We start from the raw sequence: 20,940 nt of genomic DNA, 5'->3' as shown, positions 1-20,940 counted from the left end.
ATATTCAAAAGCAGAGACATTACTTCGCTGACTAAGGTCCGTCTAGTCAAGGCTATGGTTTTTCCTGTGGTCATGTATGGATGTGAGAGTTGGACTATGAAGAAAGCTGAGTGCCAAAGAATTGATGCTTTTGAACTGTGGTGTTAGAGAAGACCCTTGAGAGTCCCTTGGACTGCAAGGAGATCCAACCAGTCCATTCTAAAGGAGATCAGCCCTGGGATTTCTTTGGAAGGAATGATGCTAAAGCTGAAACTCCAGTACTTTGGCCACCTCATGCGAAGAGTTGACTCATTGGAAAAGACTCTGATGCTGGGAGGGATTGGAGGCAGGAGAAGGGGACGACAGAGGATGAGGTGGCTGGATGGCATCACTGACTCGATGGACGTGAGTCTGAGTGAACTCCAGGAGCTGGTGATGAACAAGGAGGCCTGGCGTGCTGCGATTCATGGGGTCGCAAAGAGTCGGACACGACTGAGCAACTGAACTGAACTGAAAGCCCTTACCACTGTAGCTAGTAAATGGCAGAGTCAGGATTTGAATCTAGGTGTTCTGCTCCAGAGTTTATTCTTTAAGTCAGTGTGAGCATCTTCCCTGCTCCCACCAACACAGGCTAACAACAACAACAACGATAATATCTAGATCAGTGCCCTCCAATGGGACGATTTTATACCAGGGAACATCTGACAATGTTTGGAGAATTTTTGGTCGTTACGACTTGGGAAGGGCTGCTATTGGCACCCAGTGGGTAGAGACCAGGAATGCAGTTAAACACCCTACAGTGCAGAATAACAGAATAACCCTGCCCCAAATATCAATAGCACCAAGACTGAGAAGACTTGGTCTCCTGGCATTAAGGTTTGACTTTTTTAAAAGAAAGGGAATTCCCTGGTGGTCTAGTGGCTAAGACTCCGTGCTCCCAATGCAGGGGGCCTGGTTTGATCCCTAGTGAGGGAACCAGATTCCACATGCTGTGTGCCACAAATAAGACCCGGTGCGGCCAAATAAATAAATATTTTTTAAAAGAAAGGATAAAAGGTAGAAGATAGGTAGACATGGATGGATACATGGATGGATGGATACGTAGGTGTATATATGGATGGATGGGTGGATGGATGGATGGGTATGTAGGTGGGTATATGGATGGATGGATGGGTACATAGGTGGATATATGGATGGATGGATGGATGGATAGATGGATGGATGGATAGGTACAAAGGTGGATATATGGATGGATGCGTGGATGGATGGATGGATGGGTATGCAGGTGGACATATGGATGGATGGATGGATAGGTACAAAGGTGGATACATGGATGGATGGATATGTAGGTGTATATATGGATGGATGGGTGGATGGATGAATGGGTATGTAGGTGGATATATGGATGGATGGATGGGTACGTAGGTGGATATATGGATGGATGGATGGATGGATGGATAGATGGATGGATGGATGGATAGGTACAAAGGTGGATATATGGATGGATGCATGGGTACGTAGGTGGATATATGGATGGATGGATGGATGGATAGATGGATGGATGGATGGATAGGTACAAAGGTAGATATATGGATGGACGGATGGGTACATAGGTGGATATAGGCATGGATGGATGGGTACATAGGTGGATACATGGATGAATGGGTGGATGGATAGAAAGTGCTGAGGTCTACAGAGTGCTTGTTAGTGCAGCCATTGTGCTTAGCACGGGGTACCTGAATTAATCCTCACAGTCACCCTCTGAGGTAGATATTGTTATTATCTCCATTATACAGATGGGGAAACTGAGGCCCAGAGAGGTTTGGCCATTTGCCAAGCCCATGTGCTCAGTGGTGTGGTGCTGGCCTTTGAACAGCAGCCTTCTGATTTTAGGGGCTGGCGCTTCCTCCCTTGGCACACTCCGACCATTACAGCATGCCACATTTTGCCCGTCGTATCCCCTTGTGACCTTGTTCCCTCTGTGTCTCTCCATCTGGACTCTGTGTGGGCCCTCCTGCCTCTCAGTTCCTCGCGGGCTATCTTCTTCCCAGCTTTGTGCCCTCTGCCCACCCTCCTAACGGCAGCCGGAGAGATCTGCCTCAAACAACAAACCCGACCATGCCCTTCTGCTTTAAAACTTTACCGTGCGTGTGGTCAGCTCAGCATTTTGTTAAAATGCGCAGCACCTTGGGAGGTCTGGGGTGGGGCCTGAGACTCTGCATGTATGACCAGCCATGCTGGTCTGCAGACCGCTCCTTGAGTAGCAAAGCTGTTGGAGAAATTACTCCCTGAATGTGGGAAACCTTGAAGGAGCAGCAGCCTTGTGCGTGATGGGAGGCTTAGAGGGATCAGGACTTCCTCTGTGATGAGATACGGCCTGTGTGCATGCTCTGTCGTGTCTAACTCTTTGAGACCCCCATTGGTCTGTAGCCCGCCAGGCTCCTTGTTCAGGGGATTCTCCAGGCAAGAATACTGGACTGGGTTGCCATTCCCTTCTCCAGGGGATCTTCCTGACCCAAGGATCGATCCTGCATCTCCTGCATTGGCAGGTGGATTCTTTACCCACTGAGCCACCTGGGAAGCCCATCAAACTACCAGCCCCGGGGCCAAATCTGCCCCTCCCCTGACTGTTTTTGTAAATAAAGTTTTATTGGAACACAGATTCCCCCATACATTTCTGTGTTGTCCGGGGTTAATTGTGCACTGCCTTGGCTGAGTTGAGCTCAGAAACTCAGAAACTGTATGTGACAGAAACTACACGTCTCCTAAAGCGGAAAATATCTACCACCCAGAGCTTTAGAGAAAAATGTGTCGCCTGTCTGCAGCATCTTCAAGGTGCTCCAGAAGGCTCTGTGCTGGGACCCCCAGACATCTGAGGGGGGTTGATCCCAGACACAGACACCCCTGCACATACACACACGTGCACACACACAGCCACAGCTGCAGCTACTAACAACAGCTCTCAGACTGGATCTCAGAGGACGTGGCTCCGGGCACGCGGAGGTGATGGGTGATGGATTAGGGCTTGAACTTGGTCCAGGAGCACTTACAGCGCCCTAACTGGTGAGGGAGACAGGTCTTGAGTCCCCATTTGCTGGACAAGGAAATTGAGGCCCCCACAGCCCAGGGCTCTGAGCGAGGTGTGAGTTCCACAGCTGGTTTGTGTTAGGGCTTGGATGGGACCCCAGTCTCCTGACTTCCTGCCCAGGACTCTTACCTCCAAGACACCCTGCAAAGAGGCCCCCATGGCTGGGAATCTGCCTGGAGCTGGGGCAGGGGGTGGGGAGGAGAGTGGGGCATTGGGAAGGTAGAGGGGTGTTGTGAACAGAAAGCTCTTTGGTTCCTCAGGCGAGGCTGGGGGGTTGGGGGTTGGAGGACTGACCCACCTTCTACCTTGACCCTCCCTGAGCCGAATTCTAGAAGCTGAGAAAGAGGACACTCCTCCTCCACTGCACAGGCAACCCCTGCCCTGACCCCTTACACCCTAATAAGTGGGTTGATGGAAGTTGAGCCCTGGACTGGACGTCTGAGGGGACTGAAGTCGCCTGCAGAGACAAACTCTGAGTTTCCTATTGTCTGACATTAAACAACAATTATCCCAAAGGAAAAGCCTCCTAAGGGACTGAACACTGCAGGATGGGAGCTGGGCGTAGGGCGGGCAGGAGGGACAGCCTCATGGCACATGCCTGCACTGGACTCAGCATTTTATATACAGTATCTCATTTGATCTGCATGGTAACCTGGTGGGTGATTTATTATTATTATGCTAACTTTATAGCATGATAATAAAAGCATGGGTTTCCCAGGTGACTGCATGGTAAAGAATCTGCCTGCCAAGCACAAGATGGGGGTTCTGTCCCTGGGTTGGGAAGATCTCCTGGAGAAGGAAATGACAACCCACTACAGTATTTTGGGCTTCCCTGGTAAAGAATCCGCCTGCCATGTGGGAGACCTGGGTTCAATCCCTGGGTTGGGAAGATCCTCCGGAGAAGGGGACTGACGACCCACTCCAGCTCTCTGGCCTGGAGAATTCCATGCATATACAGTCCATGGGGTCGCAAAGGGTCGGACACGACTGAGCAACTTTCACTTTCGCTTCACGTTCACAGTACTCTTGCCTGGGAAATCCCATGGTCAGAGGAGCCCTGTGGGCTGCAGTCCATGGGGTCGCAAAGGGTCGGACAAGGCTTAGCAACCAAACAACAACAAAAAGAACAAGTGCCCCGTACAGTGTCTGGCCCCATAGATGGGGCTGCGAGTGAAGAGGCTCAGTGGATGTTGAATACACGAATATATATGGCACAGAGAGGGTAAGCGACCCGTTGAAGAGCACACAGTGGGGAAGAGCTGGAGCTGGGATTTGAACCTAGATCTGTGTGACTGCAGAGGGACTCAGTGAGCTGAAGGGACCTGCCTTCCTTGCCCCTTATGCCTGGCACACGGGAGGCTTAGAACTACCCCTTTCTCAGTCTAGGGCCTGGGGACCCTCCTTCCCAACTGAGTTCCAGCTTTGGGCCAAGGCTGCGGAGACTCCTCCCATGGGGTGAGCACCTGGGCCAATCCCACAGCAGGCAGCCCTTCGCCCTGCCCCAGGAGGCTTCCCCAGCTCAGGGACTGGGGAGAAAGGCAAACAGGGAAGGAGGGCTAGAGCTCTCTAGCTGGCCAAGGGAAGATGGAAGGAGGGGCACGATGGCTTTTTCCAGGGCGTGTTTGTGGGAGGAACACGCACACACAGGCATGGGCTTGCTTTGGGAAGAGCAGGACTTGGTGCCAATGCTTTTCAAGTTACCACAAAGGAGTGTCGCTAGCTTTGCGTGCCAGCAGTGAAGGGCTTTATATACTTGCTAAGGTTCCCAAGAGCTCCTTCTCCCAGGCCTGGCACAGTGGCCTCACCTCCACTCTATGGAGTGGCTGTGATCCCCGTTTTACTAGAGAGGCTCATAGAGCCTAGGACACTTGCTTAAGGTCACCCAACTTGGATGTGCTGGGGCTGGGATTTGGAGAGATTCAGGTTGTCTGGTGCCAATGTCTCTGCTTTCTAGTTAAGCAAACACCTCATGGTGAGCATTGGTCCATCCAGAGAGGAAGTGTTCATTAAGTATCTACTAATTGGTCAGTGGGCTTCCCAGATGGCACAGCGGCAGAGAATCTGCCTACTAATGCAGGAGACTCAGGTTCTATCCCTGAGTCAGGATACTCGGGTTCTATCCCTGAGATGCCCTGGAATAGGAAATGCAACCCACTCCAGTATTCTTACCTGGAAAATTCCATGGGCAGAGGAGCCTGGCGGGCTGCAGTCCACGGGGTCGCAAATAGTTGGATACCACTGAATGACTGAGCAATTGGTCAATATATACGGCTTTTAGCAAAATGCCTGGCACGCTGTCAGCACTATTTTAAGTGTTAGGTGATATTATTACTATGTCCCAGGCACTGATTGGTTTAGGCAGTGGGGGATTCAGCAGACAGCAAAACAAAAATCCCTCCCCACATGGAGCTTACTCCCTGGTAGAGGATGATTGACAACATTAATGAGTTGTTGTTGTTCAGTAGCTCGATGTCCGACTCTTTGCGATCCCATGGACTGCAGCATACCAGGCTTCCCTGTCCTTTGCTATCTCCCAGAGTTTGCTCGAACTCATGTCCGTTGAATCCATGATGCCATTCAACCATCTCCTCTGTCACCCCCTTTTTCTCCCACCTTCAATCTTTCCCAGCATTAGGGTCTTTTCCAGTGAGTCGGCTCTTTGCATCAGGTGGCCAAACAGCTGGAGCTTCAGCTTCATTATCAGTCCTTCCAATAAACATTCAGGGTTGATTTCCTTTAGGATTGACTGGTTTGATCTCCTTGCTGTCCAAGGGACTCTCAAGAGTCTTCTCCAACACCATAGTTCAAAAGCATCAATTCTTCGGCTCTCAGCCTTCTTTATGGTCCAACTCTCACATGACTCGCAGCCTAAATGTGTACATGACTACTGGGAAAACCATAGCTTTGACTATATGGACCTTTGTCTCTGCTTTTTAATATGCTGTCTAGGTTTGTCATAGCTTTTCTTCCAAGGAGCAAGCGTCTTTTAATTTCATGGCTGCAGTCACCATCCACAGTGATTTTGGAGTCCAAGAAAATAAAGTCTTGGGCTAATAAAATAAAGACTGTTTCCATTGTTTCCCCATCTATTTGCCATGAAGTGATGGGACAGGATGCCATGATCTGTTTTTTGAATGTTGACTTTTAAGCCAGCTCTTTCATGCTCCTCTTTTACCTTCATCAAGAGGCTCTTTAATGAATAAAGCACAGTATGTCAGAAGGTATAAGGACTATAGAGAAAAGAAAGCAGAATTTGAACAGTTGGGAGTGCTGGCCAGTTTGGGGGTTGTAAGTTTAAAGGAAATAATCAGAGAAAGGTCTTCTGGGCATTTTAGCCATAACCAGAAGGGTGTGAGGGAATGAGCCATGTGGAGATCTGGGGAAGGAGCATCCCTGGCAGTGGGGACAGTCCCTGCAAAGGCCCTGTGGTGGGAGCATGCTGGGTTAGATGTGGATTGTGAGATACACCAGCTCCACGGGCAGGTAGGTAGGTGAGTGGGTAATTGAATGTCTCAAACACCTCTATCTTCTTCCCCCTGCAGAGGGTGGTGAAGATGTTCGAGACACTCATTCCGTGTGTGTGCGCGCGCGCGTGCGTGCCCACATGCCTATAACAGGCACCTTGGGTCTGAGTAATTCTGAGCCACAGAGCATGTACAGACTTGCCCGGCAAGGCTGCCTGTGCTCTGAGCTTCCTGCCTGCCTGGGCCGGGGTCTGGATCGCCTAGGCAACCACAGTGTGGAACAAGGGCACAGCTCTGGGCTGAGAACCAGGATTTCCAATTGCTGATGTCAAATTTCCCCCAGAAACTTGAAAACCCTGTGATGAGGCAGCCTCTTTTCCCCCAGGCCCCTTGCTGGAAACCCAAGCCCATCGTGCACAGGTCACCCACATGCGCATCTCCAAAAATATCTTCAAGGGATGAAATTACTCCCGTGACTCCACTTGGGGTTTTCCTGCCAAGATGGGCAGTCTTGAGTTGCACCTCCAAGTCCCTAACCAGAGTCCTCAATCCATCTCCTTCCCCTTGGGACTCTTTAGCATTTGCACATCTCTTATCACCCGCATCAGTGTTTCCTGACTCTGGCTGCACCTTTAGGGAGTTCCTGAAGCCTTTTGACACCCACTGCATCCCGGGCCAATGAAATCTGAACCTCTGGTGGAGGGGGGCAGACAGCTGCAGTTTAAAAAACTGTCCAGATAATGCTAATGGGCAAACAAATGCAAGAATTAACACCCATTATGTGGGAGACCCGGGTTCGATCCCTGAGTTGGGAAGATCCCCTAGAGAAGGAAATAGCAGCCCACTCCAGTATTCTTGCCTGGAGAATCCCATGGACGGAGGAGCCTGGTGGGCTACAGTCCACGGGGTCGCAAAGAGTCGGACACGACTGAGTGAGGCACAGCACAGTACAATTAGATAGCATTTTCTCTTTAATAGAATTTCTCCCTTAGAAAAGTAATTTTAAAAAGAAACCTTAGCTCTGATAGGATTATGGGGATTTTTTCCTCCTCTTTTGATCCTGGGGAAGAGAGGTAAGTTTATCATATGTCTTGGCTCCTGGCACATGTGTTTGTACAAAGCCCCTTATTTCCTTGTTTATACCCTTTTATCCCTAAACTTCAGGGTAACTCCCATTCTCTCATAGATGACCTTGCGGTCAGGGACTATTTGAATGAATGAATGAATATGACCTCTTTAAAGAATGTTGACCTGTTGATTTAAATGTTGTTCAGTCACTCAGTCGTGTTTGACTCTTTGCAGCCCCATGGACTGCAGCACACCAGGCTCCTCTGTCCTTCACTATCTCCCAAAGTTTGCTCAAATTCATGTCCATTGAGTCAGATGCAACCTAACCACTCCTCCTCTGCCACCCATTTAAATGTGTTCTTACAAAACATGGATTGCCATTGCTTGTGCAAGGATCTTTACTTTTCTCAAAAGGGATTGTGTCAAATAGCTCATTCTGTTTCCCAGTTCCTCACCTTGCATTGTCCCTCTGGATGTGAGGTTAATCCATCTATGGGCTGCCAAAATCCTCCACCTGCTCATTTACCATTTTTCACATGTCCGTCTCTGTGGTCACAGGCAGCCGGGTGCTGCCGGCTCACTGAACCTCCTTGACACGTATGTTCCAGAGTGGTCTTGGGCTCCTTCAGTGTATATAGTATAGACCAGGAGTGGACACGCTGGGATATGTGGATTACCCTCTCGGACTCCAAGCTCTTCTCCTTGGGGGACATCATGGAATTTGGGACCAGGCTGCCCTGGAGTTCAGAGCTCAGAGCTCAGTCTTGGCACCTTAGCTTCCTGCTGAGCCTGAAGGCCAAGGCTGTTCTGTCTCCAGCCCCTGCCTCTGGTCAGCCCAGGTGGTCTCTGCCTCCTGCCCCTTGGGGGTCACATTCCTCAAACTTCTGGAAGCTGAGTCACTGCCCCCAGGGCTTTTGGAGGTGCACAGGCTGGAAGGACTGTAGTAGGCATCAGGGGCTGCCCCCTAGACAGAGTGTGTGTGTGTATATATATCTTTTTTTTCTCTTCCATTGAAGAGGACCCTGGCTGTGAGTGACGGAGGCTGGACAGGAGGTTTGGAGGAACATTTTTCGGCAGAGTTTAGACCCGCCTGGGCAGATTTACCTTGGGTGTGAGTCATCAGCGGGTTCTAGAAGAGCCAATTCTGGAAAACCCCTTCTGTTCTGGAAAATCCACAGGCAGGCCTGTTCGAGAAATGCTAGGGGGTGGGGTGGGGTGGGAAGGGGTGGTGGCATGGAGAAAAAGCAAGAGTTGGTTCCGACTGCTCCATCACACCGCCAAAAGCCAGCCCCGAGGAGGAGACGGGGGGCAAGGGGTTTCATAGTGCCCCTTAGCACCCTCCTTCACCATCACCCTTCCTGATTTTACCTGCCTGCCCCCTCACCCCCGCCCCACCACCTGGGCTGTTACTCACTTTACATGTTTCATTCAAGTCGTAAAATGTAATTATATTATTCTATGGATGGAAAACCAACAGCATTTGCCAGGAGTAGAGAGTAGCTGGGTTTCCCAGGTGGTGCAAGTGGTGAAGAACCCGCCTGCCAATGCAGGAGACATAAAAGAGGTGGGTTTTGATCCCTGGGTCGGGAAGATCCCCTGGAAGAGGGCATGGCAACCCACTCCAGTATTCCTGCCTGGAGAATGCCAAAGACAGAGCCTAGCGGGCTACAGCCCATAGGGTCGCAAAGATTCTGACACTGAAGTGACTTAGTGCGTGCACACGATAGAAAGATACGTATAACGAAAGCAGAGCAGGCGTGTTAACATGTAACTGGAGCCTGTTGCCTGCAGAAGTCTCTGGATCCTGCAGCTGCTCTTTGCCAATCAAGGGAGATGAGCAAGTGTTGGGAGGCTGTGCCAGGACAGGCTGGCCCCATGCTCCTGGAAGTGGTCCTCAGGTTTGAAAAATAATTAGTAAGCTTTAGTTTTCTCTGGGAGCTGCTGTCTTCCTGCCTCACTGCTGTGCTCACATGAGAGTTCCCGGAAAACTGAAATGTACTGGATGCCTCCTAGTGATGGCATCTCCCACCAATATCCTGCACACTAAAGGCACTGAAATTTGTGTTGTTAACAGGAAGAAAGGAACTTGAACTTCTGTGATGGCAAAGATGGTCACTTCCCAGGTGGTGCTACTGGTGGTAAAGAACCCAGCTGCCAATGCAGGAAATGTAAGAGACATGGGTTCGATCCTTGGATCAGGAAGATCCCCTGGAGGAGGGCACGACAACCCACTCCAATATTCTTGCCTGGAGAACCCCATGAAAGAGGAGCCTGGCGGGCTCCATAGGGTTGCAAAGAGTCAGACACGACTGAAGCAAATTAGCACAGCACAGCACAAAGATGGTTGGAGTTGTAGTAAGGGCTTATGGGTGCTAAATGTGTGTGCGTGCTTAGTCACTTCAGCTGTGTCCAACTCTTTGCAACTCCATGGACTATAGCCCACCAGACTCCTCTGTCCACGGGATTCTCCAGGCAAGAATACTGGAGTGGGTTGCCATGCCCTCCTCCAGGGGATCTTCCTGACCAAGGGATCGAATCTATATCTCCTGCATTGGCGGGCAGGTTCCTTACCACTAGCACCATCTGGGAAGCCCAGGTGCTTAATAAATCTTGCCTAAAGAAGTGGGCAAATAACCCACTAGAACAGGGGTCCCCAACCTCTGGGGGATCTAATGCTTGATGATCTGAGGTGGAACTGATGTAATAATGATAGAAATAAAGTGCACAATAAATGTAACGCTCTTGAAGCATCCTGAAACCATACCCTGCCTCACTGGTCCATGGAAAACCTGTCTTCCATGAAACTTGTCTCTGGTGCCAAAAAGGTTGGGGACCGCTGTACTAGGATGTAACTCCTTGAAGATGGTGTTTTCTACCTGTTCTGTGCACTGCTGTGTCCACTACCTACAGCAGTGCTTAGCACCCAATAGGTGCCTCATCCACAGTTAAGTCAATGAGTGAACCAATGAATCCGTAAATTAGTGAGTGAATGAAGAAATGATTGAGCATGTGAATGAATGTCCACCCTTTTGCTAAAGTCAAGAGATAGGCCTTTTCATCATCAAAGAAAATCTACAGAAAATCTACAGAAGATCTACAGAGGGTGTGGATAAAAGGGAGCCCTCCTACACTGTTGGTGGGGATGTAAATTGGTACCGCCGCTGTGGAAAAACAGTATGGAGGTTTTTCAAAAAACTAAAAATAGAGTTACCATATGATCCAACAACCCCATTCCTGGAGAAAACTCGAATTCAAGAAGATACATGCACTCCAGTGATCACAGTGGCACTATTCACAATAGCCAAGACATGGAAATGACCTAAAGGTCCATGCATAGATGAATGGGTAGAACCTGTGCTGTATAATGGAATGCTGCTGCTGCTGCTGCTGCTAAGTCGCTTCAGTCGTGTCCGACTCTGTGCGGCCCCATGGATGGCAGCCCACCAGGCTCCCCCGTCCCTGGGATTCTCCAGGCAAGAACACTGGAGTGGGTTGCCATTTCCTTCTCCAGTGCATGAAAGTGAAAAGTAAAAGTGAAGTCGCTCAGTCGTGTCTGACCCTCAGCGACCCCCTGGATTGCAGCCTTCCAGGCTCCGCCGTCCATGAGATTTTCCAGGCAGAAATACTGGAGTGAGGTGCCATTGCCGTCTCCGATAATGGAATGCTACTCAGCCATAAAAAACAATGAAATAATGCCATTTGCAGCAACATGGGTGGATCTAGAGATTATCACACTAAGTAATCAGAAAGTAAATCAGAAAGTAATCTAAGTAAATCAGAAAGAGAAAGACAAATACCCTATGATGGCCCTTATACATGGAATCTAAACTATGATACAAATAAACTTATTTACAAAACTGACTCATAGACACAGAAAACAAACTTATGGTTACCAAAGGGGGAAGGGGGGGTGGCGAGAGGGATAAGTGAGGAGTTTGGGATGAGCAGATACACACTTCCCTGGCTCAGACAGTAGAAAATCTGCCTGCAATACAGGAGACCAGGTTTGATCTCTGGGTCAGGAAGATCCCCTGGAGGAGAGGATGGCTACCCATTCCGGTACTCTTGCCTGGAGAATTCCATGGACAGAGGAGCCTGGTGGGCTACAGTCCATGGGGTCACAAAGAGTCGGACACCACTGAGCTACTAACACTTTCACTTTGGTGGTGTGAGTTGAGGGTCCACACACTTCTTTACATAAAATAACAAGGATCTCCTATACAGCACAGGGAACTGTGTTGAGTATCCTGTAATGAAGCATAATGGGGATTCCCATGTGGCTCAGTAGTAAAGAACCTACCTGCCAAAAATCCTCCTGCTTGGCGGGTGGATTCTTTACCACTGGACCACCTGGGTTGGAAGGCCCAGTTTTATTCTATACTGTGTTGGGCGCGCTCTCTGAACTTTGCATACCTGCATATCCAAAGGGTAAGTTTCTGAGAAAAATCCCCTGGGCTTCTAAGGAGCTGTTCTCCCCACTCAGTGGAGTGTTTACCTTCCCACATGCTGGGCACGGAACATTCTTATGGGATAGCGTTTAACCAGCCTCTGGCTGGCGTTGCTCTGGTCTGGGTGGCCCACTGAGGACCAGGTGAGGGGCCAGTCTCCCTCCTTGGTGGGATTTGAAAGAGGCAGTGTAGCACCCCCTCCCACCCCACCCTCAGATAACTCTGCCTCTGTCTCAGCCCAAGTAGGAAAAGGGCATCCTTTTGTTCTCTTGAAACAGAGACGTGTTCACTTTGTAGGCTTCTTTTTTTTCTTTTCCTTAAGGTAGGGCTTCCCAGGTGGCTCAATGGTAAAGAACCCATCTGCCATTTCAGGAGACACAGGAAACTCGGGTTTGATCCCCGGGTGGGGAAAATCCCCTGGAGGAGGGCCTGGCAACCCATCCCAGTATTCTTGCCTGGAGAATCCATGGACAGGGGAACCTGGCAGACTACTGCCCGCAGGGTCGCAAAGAGTTGGACGCGACTGAGTGACTAAGCCACATGCAAATTCATTATTGACCAGGGCATGCTGAGTGGTTTTTCCAGAAACTAGTGCCTGTGGCCAGCGATTTTTTATTTTGGCTGGCCAAAATTAACTCCTGTTATTTCACTAACACTTTGTGGGTTATTATATTCAGTAGTCACCTGTGTGTGTGCGCTAGGTCGACTTCAGTCGTGTCTGACTCTTTATGACCCTGTGGATTGTAGCCCACCAGGCTCCTCCGTCCACGGGATTTCCCAGGCAAGGATACTGGAGTGGGCTGCCATGACCTCCTCCAGGGGATCTTTATTGACCCAAGGATTGAATCTGTGTCTTTTGTGTCTCCTGCATCGGCAGGTGGATTCTTTATCACTGTGCCACCTGAGAAGCCACACCTGTAAAGTCGTCTCCAGCACCATGAGTTTCATTTTCACTTTCCATTTCAGAATCCATCGCTAAGATTTTTTGTCTTTTTTTTTTGGTCTAATATTCACATCAACTGATTTATAATCTGAAGAACTGTCATCTTCTAAGATACTGGTATATGTGTTGCTCAGACAATCAGAAAAAGTATCTGCATAAAATTCAATGAAAAATACTTCTTTACTCAAAATTTTGCAATGCATCACTTTTGAAAATTTTTGGTAATAAACTTGCATTTATAATATATATAAGGTTGGGTCAAAAACCCCTAAGGGAGCAAAATGTGAATGATAATGACAGTCAGAAGCTGGATAATGAATCTTTGATCAACTTTAAGTTCTAACAGCTTCACACAGTGATGTGAATTGTATCACTGTCAAAAAACGTATTGATACATCTCCAGTCAATAACGTTTGGGTGACAAAAGATATATTCATACATCTCCAGTCAATAATGTGTTAAGGTAATAGGGAAGCCAAGACTTTACTTCTTTGGGGAAAAAAATCTCTTTTAAGCAATTTTTTGTTGCCCATAAAATATGGGCCCTAGCCAGCTAAAATAGTCATGTTATGATTTGTGAGTATTACATCAATTCAGTTCAGTTCAGTTCATTCACTCAGTCATGTACGACTCTTTGCGACCCCATGGACTGCAGCATGCCAGGCTTCCCTGTCCATCACCAACTCCTGGAGCTTGCTCAAATTCATGTTCAAAGAGTCAGTGATGCCGTCCAACCATCTCATCCTGTCATCCCCTTCTCCTCCTGCCTTCAATCTTTCCCAGCATCAGGGTCTTTTCCAGTGAGTCAGTTCTTTGCATCAGGTGGACAAAGTATTGGAGTTTCAGCTTCAGCATCAGTCCTTCCAGTGATTTCCTTTGGAAAAGGACTGATTTCCTTTAGGATGGACTGGTTTGATCTCCTTGCTTTCCAAGGGACTCTCAAGAGTCTTCTCCAACACCACAGTTTAAAAGCATCAATTGTTCGGCGCTCATGTCAAAGAGAAAAACAGTATGATTGTAAAGTCCCTAAAAGTGAGACAGGGTCTTAGACTTGCAGTCCCCACCCTATTCAGGAGCACTAGTATACTCACATGTAACAGTTCTCTGCATATTAAAATCTGTGACAGGACGATATAAATTTCAGGGCACACTGGTCCAAAACTTCAGTGTGCATAAAGACCCTTGGGGAACTAACTAAAAATCTAGACTTCGAGGTCCCACTGTGATTCATTCATTCATTCAATGGATATTTATTGAGCTCCTACTATGAGTAGAGTTGCCATATTTAGCAAATAAAAATGCAGGATGTCCAGTTCCACTTGAATTTTAGATCAACAGCAAACAACTCTCTAAGGTAAGTATGTGTTATGCAATAGTTGAGACATATCAGTAAATCCCCTACATATGAACCTTCAAGTTGTGAACTTTCAAAGATGTGAACTTGCGTTCCATTAACGTCGGGAGTGAATGAAATTGCAGCTTGCCCTCCTGGGTCGGGAAGATCCCCTGGAGGAGGAAACGGCAACCCACTCCAGTATTCTTGCCTGAAAAATCCCATGGACAGAGAAGCTTGCTGGGCTACAGTCCAAAGCGTCGAAAAGAATCCGACACGATTAAGTGACTCCGCACACACACTGTCTCCCATTGCTTACGATCCTTCAGCTCTACCATCTCCCACCTCTACTTCCTTGAGTCAGTAATTCTTCTTGCCTGTTCACTTGATGCCAACCCCTGTATGCCAGCTGTTGTACTGTAGTACTGTAGTTTCAACGTACTGTACTGTAAGAGTAAAAAAAAATTTTTTTTTTACCTATTATTTGTGTGAAAAGTATTATAAACCTATTATCGCACAGTACTATATCACCAATTGTGTTAATTGGGTATCTAGGCTAACCTTGTGGACTTAGGAACAAATTGGACTTACTGTACTAAAAATGCTTTGTTGTTGATCTGAAATTCACATTTAACTGGGCGTGCTGTATTTTTTCTGACAGCCCTCACTCTGCACTGAGCTCTGTGCCTGGTGATGGGTAGAGAGGATGCAGCAATGGATAAAGCAAAGCACCTGGCCTCTTGCAGCTCACATGCTAGGGAGGGAGAGAGACAAGCTCATAGATTACTTGAAGGAAGGGTGTTGAGGGACACTGTGGCAGGGTACCCTTCCAGGCTTGTCCAGAACAGAGCACACAGCACCTCGCTATTTGTTGTTGTTGAGTTGCTGAGTCGTGTCCGACTCCTTTGTGACCCCAGGGACTTTAGCCCGTGAGGCTCCTCTGTCCAGGGGATTTCCCAGTCAAGAATACTGGAGTGGGTTGCCATTACCTCCCCATTGGGTCCTGTCAAGTCTGGGAGGGGTGTCAGCGCAGTCCACCACTAAAGAACCTTCTCGCAGGTGAAGGGCACCATGAAAACCAGAACTGCTCATACCTAGGTCTAGAGCTGCCGGAGATGACAGGGAAGAGAGTGGCCGTTTTATGCACAGTGGCGTGTGCTGTTTCAGTACACTCAGTTCTGGGGGGTACTTATGGTTGGTTAAGGGCAAGTTCTTCCCTGGTGGCTCAGAGGGTGCAGAATCTGCCTGCAGTGCGGGAGACCTGGGTTCGATCCCTGGGTTGGGAAGATTCCCCTGGAGGAGGGCATGGCAACCCCCTCCAGTATTCTTGCCTGGAGAATCCCCATGGACAGAGGAGCCTGGCGGCTTGCGATGTACGGGGTGGCAAAGAGTCAGACAGGACAGAGCGACTAAGCACACAAGTGCAAGGTCAGGTTCCTTCTGATACCGCAAATGTTCCCCGCAGACGCTGCAGGAGATCTTCCAGACGGAGAGCACCATCATGCTGCTGGAAAGGTCCATCATGGCCAAGGAGTGCCCGCTGAAGGTGGCGCAGACGAGGCTGGAGTGCCGGACCCGGCGCCCCAACGTGGAGCTGTGCAGGGACAGCCCCCAGTTCAAGTGAGTCTCGGGGTGGGGGTCGGGGGCCGGCAGGGGAGGGGCAGGTCTCGGGAGCTGGAAAATGGACACTCCGCCCATCAGGAGACTGGGATCAACGACTCCACAGGGCACTGGGGGCCTGGGGCTCTGAGGATGCCCGTGGTAGTCTCCCCACCAATGGAGGCCACCCCTCTGCGCTGCCTCCTTCTCATCTAAGCGAGGATGGTTTTGTAGGCCTGTTCTGCTCCGGGAACTCTCCAAGCCAATGAGAGGGTGCCGCCCAGCCCGGAGGCGTGGTCCTTGCCCTTTGATCGCTCCACACCCGCCCTGCCCCCCTCCCCCCTCCAGGCTCCTGTGAAAGAGGCACCCAGCCCACACCTCACCCATCCGCCAGTGCCCTTTCTGTGAAATTCTCACCTGCGAGCCCTCGGAACAGCCCAGTCCTGCCCGTCCCACTTGGCTAAGGAGGAGCTGCTGCTGTTGACGGAGAGGGGCACAAAGCTCACTGCAGGCCCAGAAACAGGGTTTGTGAGTCTAGGGGTGGAGGGTTGGGATGGAACGATGATCAGGCAAGGAAGGAAATGGCCATTGGCCTTGGGAATGTTTTTCCTGTGACCTGCTGTGTGACTTGGGGCTGGTCGCTTGACTGCTCTGTCCCCTCCAAGCTCAGGACACTGTCTTCATTCTCGGTGGCCATGTGGCAGGCTCCCCCCGACGCCCACCTCAGTGGCTTGTCTTCCTTCTGAGCTGAGATAATGGGGCAAAGAGAGCTGGAGGAGTAAAGAGGAGGAAGAAAAATATTCAGAGAGAAAATGATGACTGGTACCATGCGCTGAGGTTTCTACAGCCTTGGTCACTGCCTGAGAATAAAATTCAGGTTCTTGTTTGCACAAACTGCATATCAAGTGGTCAGGAGCTATGTGTGGCTGGAGGCGTGGAACGGACTATCTCCATCGCTGCTGAAAATTCTGCTGGACAGCGCTGGCTGAGAGAGCCCTAAGGAAAGAGGGGTCTTCAGGCTTCTGCTCTCACCTCTCTCTAGCTCAGGCTTGTCACAGGGAAGCTCACCCTGATATCAACCCGGGTCCTCCCAGCAGTGTGTCCTCCAGTTCTGAGCACTGTCTCTCCCCCGACCTCCAGGTGGGTCCCAGCCCCACAACCAACCCACCATCACAGGTGTATTCATGACCCAAGGCTGCTGTAACAAATGACCACAAGCTGGGTGGCTTAAAACAACAGGATCGCTCCTCTGAAACTTGCAAAGGCCAAACCTCTGAAATCAGAGTGTCAGCAGGGTTGATTCTCTCTGGGGGTTCTGAGAGTGCATCTTCGCCCGGCCCCTCTCCTGGCTCCTGGTGGTGGCTGGCAGCCCTTGGCTTGTAGCTGCATTATTGCAGCTGCCTCCATCTTCACGTGGCCTTCCTCCCTGTGTGTCTCTGTGTTTCAAATCTCCCCCTCCTTTCTCTATAAGGAGATCAGTCATTGGATTTAGGGTCCATCCCTGGTGGCTCAGACAGTAAATAATCCGCCTGCAATGCGGGAGATCCAGGTTTGATCCCAGGAAGATACCCTGGAGGAGGGCAGGGCAACCCATTCCAGTATTCTGGGAAAATCCCATGGACAGAGGAGCCTGGCAGGCTACAGTCCATGGGGTCACACAGAGTCAGACAGGACTGACTGAGCACAGCACACTTAATGGAGGATAATTTCATCTCAAGATCCTTAACTGAATTCCATCCACAAAAATCCTTCTTCCAAAAAGCATCACATTCACAGGTACTGGGGTTCAGACGTGGTGCCTGGTATCTTTCACTCAGCATCATGTCTTCAAGGTCCATCCATGTTGTAGTACATGTCAGCACTTCATTCTTTTCATTCAGTTCAGTTCAGTCACTCAGTTGTGCCCAACTCTTTGTGATCCCGTGAACTGCACCACACCAGGCTTCCCTGCCCATCACCAGCTGCCGGAGCTTGCTCAAACTCATGTCCATCAAGTCAGTGGTGCCATCCAACCATCTTGTCCTCTGTTGTCCCCTCTCCTCCTGCCTTCAATCTTCCCAGCATCAGTCTTTTCCAATAAGTCAGTTCTTCGCATTCCTTTTGATAATATCCCCATGTGGGGACAGAGCATATTTTGTGCATCCGTTCATCTGTCGATGGACATTTGGGTTGTTTCGACTCTTGTTATTTGTGCTGCAGGCTTCCCTGATGGCTCAGACGGTAAAGGATTTGCCTGCAATGCAGGAGACCTGGATTCAATTCCTGGGTAGGGAAGATCCTCTGAAGAAGGGAATAGCTACCCACACCAGTATTCTTGCCGGGAGAATTCCATGGACAGAGGAGCCTGGCCGGCTATAGTCCATGCAGTTGCAAGAGTCAGACACAACTGGGCAGCTAACATTTTCACTGACTTTTCATTAGCGCCACACGAGTATTTGTGCAAGGATTTGAGTGTCTGTTTATTCTTCCCTGGTAGCTTAGCTGGTAAAGAATCCGTGTGCCATTCAGGAGACCCTGGTTCAATTCCTGGGTCAGGAAGATCCCCTGGAGAAGGGATAGGCTACCCACTTCAGTATTCTTGGGTTTCCCTGGTGGCTCAGCTGGTAAAGAATCTGCCTGCAATGTGGGAGACCTGGGTTGGATCTCAGCTGGTAAAGAATCCGCCTGCAATGTGGGAGACCTGGGTTGGAAGATCCCCTGGAGAAGGGAAAGGCTGCCCACTGCAGTATTCTGGCCTGGAGAACTCCATGAACTGTATAGTCCATGGGGTTGCCAAGAGTCAGACACGACTGAGCGGCTTTCACTTCACTTCACTTTTAGTTCTTGTGGCTCCTGTCTTGAGTCTGTGCTTAACTGAGGAACCACTGGCTTATTTTCCTGAACACCCCATCTGTGTCTCGCTTTGTGCTCACCATCCTCAGCAACTCTGTGGGGTGTTCACCCCATGCCTGCCCACCTCTGTCTTTCCTGCTGGCTGAGCCCCGCCCACCTGGCTCTCTGAGTCTCCCAGCGCCTGGCACATGGGAGAGGCACCTATGGCCTCTGGCTGGCCGAACCCACCTTCCCCTCTGCTCTCTCCCCAGGTTGGTGAACGAGGTGTTCACCATCGACGACACCCTGCAGACCCTCAAGCTGAGGCTGCGGGAGACCCGGGACACGCTGCAGCTGTTGGTCATGACCAAGTGCCGGCTGGAGCATGAATTGGCCATCAAGGCCAACACCCTGTGCATCGACAAGGAGAAGTGCATGGCGATGAGGAAGACCTTCCCCAGCACCCCGTGCATGGGCGTCTGCCCTTGAGCCTGCCCCCTCCCCCCCACCCCTACTCCGCCCCTCTCCACGCACACTCCTTACATAGCACAGAATTTGCAAAGGCAGAAAAACCAAAATAAAAGAAAGTGTCATTTTTCTCCCTTTCCTCCTATCATGGAAAAAAAAATAATATGTATATATATATATGTAAAAGAGCCAAAATAAATGTGCCCAAACCAGAGACCTGGGAGCTTGTTCCTTGCTGCAGAACCAGCCTCATGATGGATCCCAGGGTGGAGACGCGCTGTGACCCCTTAGGGACCGAATGCTGTGAGGTTGTCAGCCTCCCCAGGAACGGAAGAGGTCACGTTTTTAAAAACCTGTTTGTCTGTTAAGGAGCACAGCATAGACCATGGGGTCCAAAGGCTGGATATCCGAGCTAGGAGTCCTGAGACCAGCTGTGACTTAGGAGCTGAGGGGTCTTGTACAAGTTCCCAGACTGAGCTTGTTTCTATAAAACAAGGTTGGTCCAAGGTGGAGGTGACTGTCAGCCATGTGGGGTGGTGCAAAAAAATTAGGAACTGGAGCCAGAAGTCCTGGGTTTGAATCCTGCCCTTAATAGACAAGTTTACTTATTTATTTACTTTTATTTTGTAATAGAGTATTCTTACCGTATAATTGACTTCCCTGGTAGCTCAGACGGTAAAGCGTCTGCCTACAATGCGGGACACCTGGGTTCAATCCCTGGGTTGGGAAGATCTCCAGGAGAAGGAAATGGTAGCCCACTCCAGTACTCTTGCCTGGAAAATCCCATGGACAGAGGAATCTGGTAGGCTACAGTCCATGGGGTCTCAAAGAGTCGGACATGACTGAGCGACTTCACTTTCACTTTCACCATATAATTATCTATAATCCATTACATTAGTGTAATAGAGTATTGTTGTTGTTTGGGGCTTCCCTGGTGGCTCAGATGGTAAAGAATCTGCCTGCAGTGCAGGAGACCTGGGTTCAAGCCCTGGGTCAGGAAAATCCCCTGGAGAAGGGAATGGCAACCGACTCTAGTATTCTTGCCTGGAGAATTCCCTGGACAGAGGAAGATGGGCTACAGTTCATGGAGTCGCAAAGTCACTAAGTTGTGTCTGACTCTTTGAGACCCCATGGACTGTAGCCCACCAGGCTCCCCTGTCCATGGGACTTCCCAGGCAAGATTACTGGAATGGGTTGTCATTTCCTTCTCTGGGGATCGAACCTGGGTCTCCTGCTTGGCAGGCAGATTCTTTACCACTGAGCCAACTAACTATACTTTAAAAAAAAAAAAAAAGGTGCAGAATAAGATGGCATTGAAATACACTTGCATGTTAACAAAATCAGCAGTAAGTAACTGCTGGTTTCTTATTTGTTTATATTTTAATCATCTACAGTGAACATGTGTTCCTCTTTAATCAGGAGGAAATGCTTTTTTAAATAGACTTTTAAATTGTGCAATATGTTTAGGTTCTTAGAAAAGTCGCAAAGACAACATGGAGAATTTCCACGTACCCTTCACCCATCGCCCCCTAATAACTGTTGGAACTGTTTGTTATGGTTCATTTGTTAAAAGTAAGAAGTAACATTAGTGCATCACTACTAACTACACTCCAGAATTTGTTTTTCCTGTTTACCTTATCTGTTCTAAGATCCAATCCGGTGTATGTTACACTACTTCGCATCAGCTCTCCTCTGCTGATGGCTGTTTCTCCATCTTCCCCTGTTTTTCATGATCTTGA

At 49.4% G+C, this 20,940-nt stretch overlaps 1 protein-coding gene across 1 annotated transcript in view; it reads left to right on the top strand.

Annotated features, from left to right (window-relative positions):
* Positions 1 to 19,222, top strand: part of TEKT5 (tektin 5) — a 47,830-nt gene extending 28,608 nt beyond the window's left edge. Inside the window, exons 6-7 of the mRNA XM_069571370.1 lie at positions 15,789 to 15,943; positions 19,006 to 19,222. Of these exons, the coding sequence (XP_069427471.1) occupies positions 15,789 to 15,943; positions 19,006 to 19,222 (372 nt within the window). The remainder of the gene's footprint in view (positions 1 to 15,788; positions 15,944 to 19,005) is intronic.
* The last annotated feature ends 1,718 nt before the right edge of the window (positions 19,223 to 20,940 follow it).

The sequence above is a fragment of the Ovis canadensis genome, chromosome 24, assembly GCF_042477335.2.
Source record: "Ovis canadensis isolate MfBH-ARS-UI-01 breed Bighorn chromosome 24, ARS-UI_OviCan_v2, whole genome shotgun sequence".
Lineage (NCBI taxonomy): Eukaryota > Metazoa > Chordata > Mammalia > Artiodactyla > Bovidae > Ovis > Ovis canadensis.
This window is presented reverse-complemented; position numbering and strand designations above follow the sequence as displayed.